Consider the following 11,672-nt stretch of genomic DNA (forward strand, 5'->3'; position numbering starts at 1 on the left):
GGTTTTAACAGATTATAGTTTTAATTATATCAGTGTTTAATTGTTCTTTAATTATTGCTTATTATTTTAGTGGTTCTTATTTTTAGCTGTAAGCCACATTGAGAAAAAGGTGGGTTATAAATAATAATAGACAAGGCAGTCTGACCAGGAATTAGGAAGCATCCTGTACTATTGACAATATAATTTGCACAATACAACCTCTAGGATTCCTATGCAAATATAGATTAGCATTAATTTAAAAAAACACAAAATAAATCTCAAAAGCTTTGAAGGTGGTAAATGCTTTTTAATCAAGGCCACATTTTAGAGACTTATGTCAGCAAGAAAAATGTATTTATTAACAGCAAAGGGAAAAAAATCTTCATAGAAGTTGGAACTTTACTGCCAAGCCAGGCATATGTAGGAGAGAAAAAAATAAGTTACTGAACAAGTGTCTTCCACATCAAAAGAATCCTCCAACCACTTGTCTATCTCTGTAAAAAAAAAAGAAAAGAAAAGAAGAGAAACATTAAGGGAGTGACTGCTGCACATACTTTACATAAACACATTTTCAAATACAGTAGAGGTAATTATATGCTTATAACAGCTGTATGACATGGGATGTAGCCCTGCAATCATCTGAAAACAAAATCAATATTTGAGAGATTTCTCACCATCAAGTACCTGTTAGCAACCCTAGCGGGTAGCCCAAATTAAAAGACAGAGCATTGATGCACATGCACACAGATGTACTTTTTTGGAACTGTAATGAGAGTTAATCATCTTACATGGAACAATCTGCAACTCATTTTGCCCCCCTACTTAAGAACAATTCCTACCAGCAGTTCTTCTAAGCTGTTCTGAATGTGTTCATAGACTTCATTAAAGAGCTCCTCTCTTGATTTCCTTCCATCCAACTGAACTGAAATATAAAACACCACCATTTGAAGAAGCAAGCAAGCAAGCAAGCTGAAATAAGCCAGTTATTTTAAGTATTGCTATTTCTGTGTATGCCAGGCACACAGATCTGCATATGTAATGCATTTTTAAATCTGGCCAACAAGAGTTAGGGGGAGGAGGAAAGCAGATGTTTAAGATTCACAATGATCTTCCTGAAGAAATGCAGTTTCATTTTCACGAATATATACTGGATTATTCAAAGTTTTCAGACCATTTACAGGCCTGATTCAGATGTAACAAAATACTGGTTTGCTGTTACAATGTTTCTGATCCTAGCGACAAACCATGGCAATTCAGCAAACAGGAAATAAAGGAGAGTTCAAAGTATAGTTTGTTAACAAGCTAGGACAGTGTTTTCAGCCAGTGTGCCGTGGGACTCTGTGGTGCCTTGAATGATGGTTGGGTTGCCATGGGCAACCCTGGCCTCTGCCTCCCTTTCCTTCCCTCCTCTGATGCCCTCAACACATCTCTGCCTCCCAAAGGCTTGCACAGCTGTTTGCTGAGCTCCCTAAGCAAATGCTGCCTCTGGGGTTGGCCAAGGGTTGCTTCCCAGGCACCTGTGGGGCAGTATGAGGAGGCACCTCTCTTTGGGGCAAGGTGGGCAGCTCAGAGATCAGGGGCAGCAGCTGCCCAGAGGACTCCCAATGAGAGGGGAGAAGAGAGGAGGCTGAGAGAACCCGCCACAAAGGAGGGGTGAGGGACTGCCAGCTCTGCAGGCAAGGGGTGACATAACTGGGCTCCTGAGCCCCACAGGGGTGCCACAGAAAGAATGGAGTTGGCCAAGGGAATCGTGGATCCCAAAAGGTTGAAAACCCGAGCTAGGATACTGATTACAGATTACTGTAAAGTTATGTGCCTGCAGTGAGTAAAATTGTCCCCAGACAACTAAGCAAGCCCATCCAAACCACCTACCCTTTTAGCCCTCCAGATATTGCTGAGCTATAACTCTCTTCAGCCCCAGCAAGGGAGATGGGAGTTGTAGCTTAGCAACATCTGGAGGGCCAAAGGTGTCCTAGCCCAAAGACAGATGTGTGAGCTTTGAGTACACTATATCCCTCCCGTTTTTAACAACAACAACAATCTTTATTACGGTCCAGAGACCCAACAAATCGTTACAAAGCAATACACAATTCATACAGCCTACCTCCAGGTCAAACAAGTACTTTGTTCAGAATACAGGGATCATTGGTTCTTGCAACCACCAAAAACCACCGTTTTTAACTTGAAAACTTGTTCTGAATCTTGGGGCAGAAAGTTTAGTCTCCATGTGGCTTGGAAGCATCCTTTGCAGCCCCAGGCATTTGAAACTGTGTAAAGGAGACAATCTGGGCTGCTAGAAAAGGACTACTTTGAAGTGAAGGATGGGCAGATACAGTGGTACCTCGGGTTACATACGCTTCAGGTTACAAACTCCTCTAACCCAGAAATATTACCTCAGGTTAAGAACTTTGCTTCAGGATGAGAACAGAAATCGGGCTCCGGCGGCGCAGCAGGAGGCCCCATTAGCTAAAGTGGTGCTTCAGGTTAAGAACAGTTTCAGGTTAAGAACGGACCTCCGGAACGAATTAAGTACTTAACCCGAGGTACCACTGTACACAGATGTTATCAATTCAACACTGCCCTACTCAAACAGTCATATACTGAAAGTCAATTCATTATGAAGAGTTATTTAATGAGCAACAGTTGCAGCTTGAGCAAATTGATCATTTCAATAACACTAATATTTCACACTGGTAAAATCACTGTGGGAACATTGCCTTATAAAATCTTAACATAAACTTGTAACACCTACCTCACAGAATACAATCATCTTTAAAACTGACCCCATGTCCCAATTTAAACTTACCCACATCAACATTAAGGTCTTCCATTAGCATCTTATGCTTGACATACATGGGCCAGACGTGACCGTCAAACAAACCCGGTGGATCAGGTACAGTGTAATTCCTTGAACTAAATATTTGGGGAGGAGGGAGAAAAACACACGATACGTTTCAGCTTGAATGTGATTACTATCGAGCAAATTAAGAGTCCTTTGCTCATGCAAACCCCATTTACTTATTCGGTCACCTCAACATGACTTTTCAGATTATCAAACAACTTGTGCTTTTTGTAGGGTATGTGTGTTTGGCTTACCTTCTCCTCCTCTTGCATTCTTCATAGGGAATAGAAAGAAAATACCGGTAGTCAAATACATCAATCAAGGGCCTAAAAAGAAAAGAAAAGGTGACCTGGGTGTTTTTTTTAAATACAACAAAACAAAGGAAAACCCCTCATGGTCTAGCGTCCTTTATCCAACAATGGGCATCAACACAATAGTTACATCCAGCAACCAGGACACTGCCTCTTATGTGGCTCATAGCCAAGAACTATTGACAGGCGTATTCCCCATGAATTGTCTAATCCCCCATTAGAGCCATTTAAGCTGCAACCCTGTTCTGCAGCAGTGAATGTAATACATTAAGCTCCTTTGAATGAATATTTTCTTTTCTGTCCCGAATGGTCTGCTCATCAAATTCATTATGTGAAATCCATAACCATGAATAATATGTCATGCCCTCTCCTGCACTGGTTGTTATAAACTGAAAAGCCCACATGCTTGGTCTTTCAACCCTTTGATATTTTATATTTCCCTTTGCTACACCTTTACAGCTCTATCATACTTTTATTAAAGACTGAGCAACGAGAAGTATACACAATAGAGTGACTCTCAACTTACCCTGGGGGGTTATGTTCAGAGGATAGCACCTATACCCAACAGTGCATATAGTCAAAACTCGCTAGGATCAACGGCAGGTAGGATTGCCAGGGGTTTCCCCATATACCTGCCTCCTCTTCTAATTATTTTTTAAACTGCCAAGTGCATAAAGCTGAATGCTCACAAGTTAAACGCTTGTAAGTTGCGAATTACCTGTACTCTGAATGTGGTCACATTAAATTTCCATCAGGGCAACAATGTGTCATTTTACTTTCAATTCCTAGCATGGACCTTTATTTTCAAGGCTGCCACAAAGAGGCTTGATGATTTGATATTACTACACACTATAACACAACATCTTTCCTGAAGAGTCAGTGCCAGTTCATATTCTTACAGCATGCATGTGAATGTCACTGCCACAATGTGAATCATTTTACATTTATTACCATTGAAACCCATTTGCCATTTTGTTGCCTGTTCACTAAACTTGAACAAGTCCTTGAGAGAACTGGACTTCAATTGGTGGGTCCATTCGACTTCCAAAACATTCGGAAACCAAGGCGCAGCTTCCAATTGGCTGCAGGAAGCTCCTGCAGCCAATCAGAAGCCGCGTCAAACGTTCAGTTTCCAAAGAACGTCCGCAAACTGGAACACTCACTTCCAGGCTGGCGGCTTTTGGGAGCCAAAATGTTAGACATGTAAGGTGTTCAGGATCCAAGGTACAACTGTACAATATATGACTTAAAAAATTAAGAAATGGGGCCCCAAATGCATGTTTGGGTTAAAAGTGGGTCTGGGTCTGAAAAAGGTGGAAGAGACCTGCTTTAGAGTTCTCTGTAATCAGCTTGGATTTTCACCATCTCAGACATTTTGGTGTCACATTCACAATTCTAACTATTTCACAGCTCACCCGGATAGTTAAGAATAGATTAAATAGTACTAGTCCCAATACGTATCCTTGGCAGACAGCACAACGTAACTCTCTGTTCTTGCTGTTTTCTGCTCTTGAACTCAAATGACCCAATAAAAGAACTGGTAATTCTAACCCATGATCATTAAGTTCACTCAGGAGATTTTGGTGAGGGAGATGATCCAAAGCAGTTTGGAAGTCCAAGTACCTTACTATAGGGATAGCTCATATTCAAGCTGCAACCAGGAATATAAATGTTAAAAATGCTTGCTAAGATTTGAGTTTCCTCGTTGAAAATATGCCAACCTAGTCCTTCATTTCTGCTATTCTGCCCTGGTCAGCCCCACCAAAAGGTAATCACGTTGTGAAAGAACTGCCCATCAGAACAGCAATTACCTATCATGCACCAGAACAAGTAATGGTTATGTTATCACAGTCTGCTGTTATGTGCCCGTACAATCAAAAATAATCACACAACACTCAATTCATTATCAAAGACCTGCCAAGCAGCTGCTAGCAGTTATGTGATTAGATACAGACGGCTGGAACAGCTTTAGGAATATAAAATTTTACTTACAGACAGAAGGGATCATTGAAATGTCATAACTCTATAAAGTAATCACCTAGTTAGAGCTCATTAACCGTGTGCTTCAGTTACCTGTAAGTATAAAGCAAGAATCCTTCCACGATAAGAATATGGATGGTATCATTCTCCTCTGAATCCTCTATTGCTCTAGTATCAAGTGTGTTAATGCCATGAGATCGTTCAAACTTAATTGGGTTTTTCTTCCAAGCGTTGATGGTACTCATCATGGCATCCATGTCCAAAGCACTAATAACTAAGACAAAAAAAGCAGTAAATTCATTAGATTCAAGAAAAACACATGTTATCAAAGTTATGAATTCCAAGGGACTCTACCAACTCATGCCCTATTGTGCGGTTCTAGGACTAGAATTTTTATTTTTAGTAATTACATGGATATAAACAGAACTTACCATCATACTGTTTAAATCCATCTTCAACCTTTATCTCATCCTGGGGCTGAAACAGAATAAGAACTGTCTACAGAACTGCTGACAAATTCAACATCCATTTTAAGAAGAGCATGATGGGTAAAAGAGCCCGCTGAAACTGATTTCTGGTAATTCACTGCCCTTAAAAATGTATTACAGCTGCACCTTCAATAAATTTAAGTAGTGCAGATCTACAAGGCAGAAACAAGACACTTCACCCTTTATCTAATCACTGCCACAAGCACACCTAACCTACTTTCAAAAACAGAAATGTCATCCAGAGGCCACACCAGAGGTCTGTCTTATCCACTGACTGCAGAACAACTCACAGGCATCAACCCTCCTCCCAAAGTAAATTGATATGGCAAAACAAAAACAAGGCCAAGAGGGCAAAGAAGGCTTAAAACATCAGGTAGGAACAGTATGAAACCCCATTAGGTTAGCAAGTTGGAGAAAACAAATGTTGCTGGATATGGAGCAGTTTCACTAAGAGTGGGATGATTCTATACTCCTAGGATCAAAGTTACCAACTGAATGGTTAATGCCGGAGGCAGGGAAAAGAGAAAGAAGGGGAGGAATTTGCACACAGTGTGGGGGAAAAGGACTAGGGGGGCTAAATATGTCCAATATTACATCTGTTTAAAGTAGAGGTAATTAGATACAACTATAGGAGACCTGCATATTTGAAACCAAATTTCTCTTAATATTTAGAGTATCTAATTTTTACAGCAAAAAGAGGTGGTGTGCCAGCCCTCCATCTCTCCCTCCAGGTGTGTGCTTCTCAGCTAAGTTCCAATACTAGACACGAGCTAAGCTGTAAGATTAAGAAAGGCTATGGGGAAGTAAACAATGGACACAGGGCCCTCACTCACCATCCCATTCAGCTGTTAGAAGTGAATACCTTGTCCCCCATTTTAAATGTATGGATCTGCTGCTGATGCTATCTAGAGTCTTATTGTAAAATTAAGAATTCAGCACCAAGTTGAACATTCTGTGCTAAAAGCAGCCAACATTTGCAATTAGGTACGGTAACACCAGCAAACCAACATGTTTCTGCATATTTTATCACGTTAGTTGTGAGAAAAACAAGCTATGCTCATCACCGAAGCCCCACTCACTAACCTCTGCAAATAGCAGGTTATTTTCTAACACATCTGCAAAACTCTCCTCAGTTATAACAGCTAGAAATCTGCCTCACCAAGGTGTGGCCAGTACAAAAATCCATTTTAGCAGGACCATTTGTATTCTAGCATTTGCAACATGACCTCCCTTCCCTGCCCTTCAAAACATTACTATGGCTGTGGGACAAAAGGGGGAAATACCACTTTTATAAGAGATGAGCAACTTCAATAGGCATTACTTACACAAATGAGTCATAAGGTTAATAACTGGGGCCTAAGATTGCTTTTTACATCATTCTTTTTTCTTTGTGAGTCACCTATTTTAGATTGAAGCTGACGGGGCAGGGACCGTCTTACTACTTGATTTCGATAAGCCACTTTGGGAGCCTTCTTGACTAAGAAGTAGAGTTAAAAGTACTTTAAATAAATAACACTGGTTTTAACAGCTTACTGGACAACATATGATCAAATAGTATTAACTTCTGCATACAGTGGCCATTATTCAGCACACACAGAGGTAGTCAGATGGCTGCCCTAGGTCACAACAGCAGTTCTGTCCATGTTATGTAGAAGTTCAGTTGTGTTTGTGCACAGGTAACGGCGCAACAGAAATTTCTCAATTATTTCTCATGTAGATACAGTGGTACCTCGGGTTACAGGTGCTTCAGGTTACGTGATTTCGGGTTGCGCACCGCGTCAAACCCAAAGTACAGGAACGGGTTACTTCCGGGTTTCGGCGTTCGCGCAGAACCACTAAATTGTGCATAAGCGCTGAATCGCAACCCGCACATGCGCAGATGCGACGCTGTGGGTTGCGAACGTGCCTCCCACATGGATCATATTCGCAACCCGAGGTTCCACTGTATTGACAGAAATACACAATTATGGATATTAGATACTAAAACATCCTTTGTGGTTTACTTGCTGCAGCAGAAACTCTGCAGCATTCTATTACTGTTGTGGGACTGTATGGGAGATTCCAGACATCTCAGACAGAAATAGGATGTATTTTGGACTCGGCATTCAGAACACTGGGTGCTAATGGCCCTAGCACTGCCACACAGTACAACCCTCATCTTAAGAATTCAACCCATTTCCCAAAACCACCTTATATAGAAAGGGTCAAGTGAAGTACCCCTTACAGACAGCAAGTCTGCAATAAGTAGTCTACTTACAACAGATGCAGATTGCAGGATTTCTTGTATTCAAAACAGATGTGGTAGGAGGTGATGCAAGGAAAGTGGGGATCGTAAAAGGGTATACAAACTGAATTCTGCCTCACCTTAAAGAAGTCGTCTTGGTGCACAACACTGCAATTAGGGAGTGCCTGCATAAGTTTGTTGGTCAGGGTGGTCTTCCCACCATTGGTGATCCTGAAATAAGAATGTGGGAGGAAGGAAAAAGGTATGAATTAAATTAGAAAACATGCAGACTCCAAACACATCTGTGGGAAGCAAGAAACATCTCTGTGTGGGAAAACTTTACTAGGAGATGAGTGAACCAAAGAGATAAAGAAGGGGAAATATGAAACTAGCTGCTAGAAAAGACAGCTGTACTTCCTGATTCTGCTTATAGTGGCTGCAAACTATGTCCTGACTACCGCCCATAAGCTTCCCTTCCCTTGCGCGTGCGCTCTCTCTCTCTCTCTCTCTCTCACACACACACACACACACACACACACACAGTGTCTACCATTTTAAAACATCCCCAGTAAGAACAAAAACTTAAGACTCAAAGGCGTAGCCATGTCAGCTTACTGCAGCTAAACAGCAAGGCACCATTTATTGTAGCTTTGGAGACACACAATTTGCTTAGTCAGATGCATTAAGTCCTTGTTTTATCACTGCTTTTATTCATAGACGAGCCAAAGTAAAGTACTAGTTAAAGGTTTTAGGGCAGCCCAACCAGCAGTAAAGTTCATAGGATAACTATCACACCCTTTCAGCCCAGCTCACAGAGTTGTCAATGCAAAGTAGAACCACGTTTGTTCATGGGGAGAACCACATGCACCATTCGGCACTGAACAGTTCTGATGGCGCAAATCACAGTCCCATCTAGGCCAGCATCCAGTCTCCCACAGTGGCCAACCAGATACCTACGGGTAGCCAACAAGCAGGACATAGGGACAATAGTCCTCTCCCACTGTCTTCTCCCAAAACTGGTATTCAGTGCTATGCTGCTTCTGTTCCTGGGGGTAGCAGGCATAGGAGCCACTGTTAACTTAATCTTCTGTGAAGCTGTCTTAAGCCCTTTCCTTAAAGAAAGGGCAAGATAAAAATATAATTTTTAAAAAGCTGTGCCGTCGTCGTCATCAGCGTGGGTTCTTAAGCAGCCTCTCCAACCAGACACAGAATCTAGCTTCTGACCACCCAACTGGCTTTAACTCACACGTTTATTAAGCATTACCATACAATGTAATTTTTATCTCCATAAAAATCAAGTAACAGAAATCACTGGGTTAAAGCTGACTGAAAGCCCAGAGGTAGCATTACTATCAATTTACGATGGGGTGGAAGGTTCGCAGGCTAGGAAGGATTTGCTCACAAATTTATTGACAGCTGCATGAATTATTATAGCAAGGAAATGGAAGGGGCAAGCAGAATATAAAAAGAATGATACAAAGAAGTGTGGGATATAGCTATTAATGATAAATTAATATGAGCCATTAAGGTAAGATGGGGAGATATGCAGGAGAAATTATTCTGAGAAGATATGGAGGGTGTTTGTAGAACTTGCACTGTTAAAACAGAAAGGGGTCAAGCCATCGCAAGAGGTGTTGAAATTTCGGGAGTTTGCATAGTTAAAATGGAATGGTCTCAGTGGTGGGGTGCACATTTTTATTCTTATTTATTTATTTATGATTATTAATTTGTCAGAATAAAAAAGTATAACATTACTTTTTTTAAAAAAAAGAGAGAAAATGAAACAGTTCCATGAGGCCAGCAACCAGCCCCGCCTCACACTTTTAACATCCTACACCATAACCTCAACAGCTGCTGCGGCACAGAATGGAAACGAAGCATGTGGAAGCAAGCCTCCTGCTGCAACGGCTGCCAGATCTTGCACATGGGCAGCAGGGCTGAAGGCCATCCCCAGAGGAGGGTGAAAACCATCCTGGCCCCATTCATCCAACACAAGCAGCAGCAACTGCAGCAGACTCAGCTCCTCTCTCGCTACCCCCCCCCATCACTTTCCCTACCGGAAATAATGCTCAGCTCCACTTGCCCTGCAACGGTGGAGGCCTGGAGGGGGAAGGTGCCCTCTAAGCCAACTGCTACTCAAATAAAAATAAAAATACCAGTAATAAAGAAACAATAGGGAGGGAAGCCTATCCTGGATTCTCCAAATAAGCGCCTGTGCAATTCGCCACTTTGTTCTGGCTCTTTCCCTCCCATCTCTCCAGCTCCCCCCTTTTGCCCTTGGCGCGCCTTTTCTGCCAACCTGATGGCATCGCAAGCCTCTCCCCAAAAATCTGCTTTAAAGGCCGCCTTAGTTTTCAAAAAAAAGTGTTTTCTGTAACCTATTGCTGCTGCTTGTTTTTAAATCCAGCCAGTTATGTAAATAAAATTTATTTGTTGGGGTCAATCATAATACAAACGAGAGCAAGCATTGAATAAGTTAAAAAATAAAAATTCAGCCCCCTCTTCTTTCTCTCCCCAAACCCCTAGAAACAAACGTTCAAAACTGAACCGGTCTGGGAGAAACAAGCCATCTGAATAGAGGAGATAATAATAATAGCAGCAGCATGGCAAATATATGTCGATCCAAAGCCATGCGCCCCATCCCCTCTTGATAAATACAGTAATAATTATAACAAAGTAATAATAATTTTAAAAAAACAAATGAAACTAAAATAAAATAATAAACAGCAGCAGCATGGCAAATATATGTCGGTCCAAAGCCATGTGCCCTCGTCCCCAGTAATAATTATAATAAAACAAAAACATGAAAAAAATAAAAAGAGCAGCATGGCGAATATATGTCGGTCCAAAGCCATGAGCCCCCGTCCCCGCTTGATAGTAATAATTATAATGAAGTAATAATTATAATAAAAATAAGAGCAAGTGAATATAAAATAAAATGAGCAGCAGCAGCAGCAGCAGCATGGCGAATATATGTCGGTCCAAAGCCATGAGCCCTCGTCCCCGCTTGATATAATTATTATATCAAGTGAAAACCATCTTGATATAATTATTATTACTTTATTATAATTATTACTAATAAAACTAAAATAAAAGCAAGTGAAAATAAAATAAAAAGAGCAGCAGCATGGCGAATATATGTCGGTCCAGAGCCATGCGCCCCGCGCCCGCCCGCTCGGCTCCCGCGCGCGCCTTCCTCGCTCGCGCCCCACGCGCCAAAATCCTTCTCTCACCCGCCAATGCCGACGATGACTTTCATGCTGGTGATGCTGCTGCTGCGCGCGAGGCCCGGAGGCGTCGGCGGCGTCGGCTTCCCTCACGGTCGGTCCCTTCCGAAGCTAGAGGAGGAGGAGGACGAGGAGGACAGAGAAGGGGAAAGAGAGGAACCACGAACGTCAGCTCCCGAGGGGCGCCATTATCTCCGGGAAACGGCGGCAAGAGCGAGAGCCGTCCGCGCCGCGGCGAAGCGCTCGCCGAAAAGAAGAGCCAGCTAACGGCTGCGCGCGCCTCTCGCCTCTCCGCCGAGGCGACGCGCGCGCTCATTGGGCGGGAAGGGGCGCCGCAGCCAACCAGCGGGCCCGGAGCGCCGGCGGAATGTCCGCGCTGTCCAACCCGGGGGCAGAAACGAAGGCGGGTTCGATTCCCATTGGCCAATCTCTGGCTGGCCCTCGGTCCCCGCCCCCAGGCAACTCTGGACACGCCCCCCTCGCGCAACCTTGCAATGACTCTTCGCCCAGCGCACGTTTTCCTTTTCTTTACAGCTTCCGGGAAGGGTGGAGGCAGCAGATTTGGGTGGGGGAGGTTTATTGGCAGCACCAAGCGGTGTTTGTTTTTATTTTATTTTTCAC

At 42.7% G+C, this 11,672-nt stretch overlaps 1 protein-coding gene across 1 annotated transcript; it reads right to left on the reverse strand.

The window, feature by feature from the left end:
* Nucleotides 1–265: 265 nt before the first annotated feature.
* Nucleotides 266–11,439, reverse strand: LOC310693408 (nicotinamide riboside kinase 2-like). Its single transcript, XM_083475391.1, has 8 exons — nucleotides 11,058–11,439; nucleotides 7,965–8,055; nucleotides 5,544–5,589; nucleotides 5,206–5,386; nucleotides 3,076–3,147; nucleotides 2,786–2,892; nucleotides 819–901; nucleotides 266–473 (listed from the first exon to the last, which is right to left on the reverse strand). Exons 1-8 carry the CDS (start codon nucleotides 11,081–11,083, stop codon nucleotides 468–470), a joined length of 612 nt encoding a protein of 203 aa, XP_083331517.1. The 5' UTR covers nucleotides 11,084–11,439; the 3' UTR covers nucleotides 266–467.
* Nucleotides 11,440–11,672: the final 233 nt, after the last annotated feature.

The sequence above is a fragment of the Podarcis liolepis genome (assembly GCF_965112155.1).
Source record: "Podarcis liolepis genome assembly, chromosome: 14".
Lineage (NCBI taxonomy): Eukaryota > Metazoa > Chordata > Lepidosauria > Squamata > Lacertidae > Podarcis > Podarcis liolepis.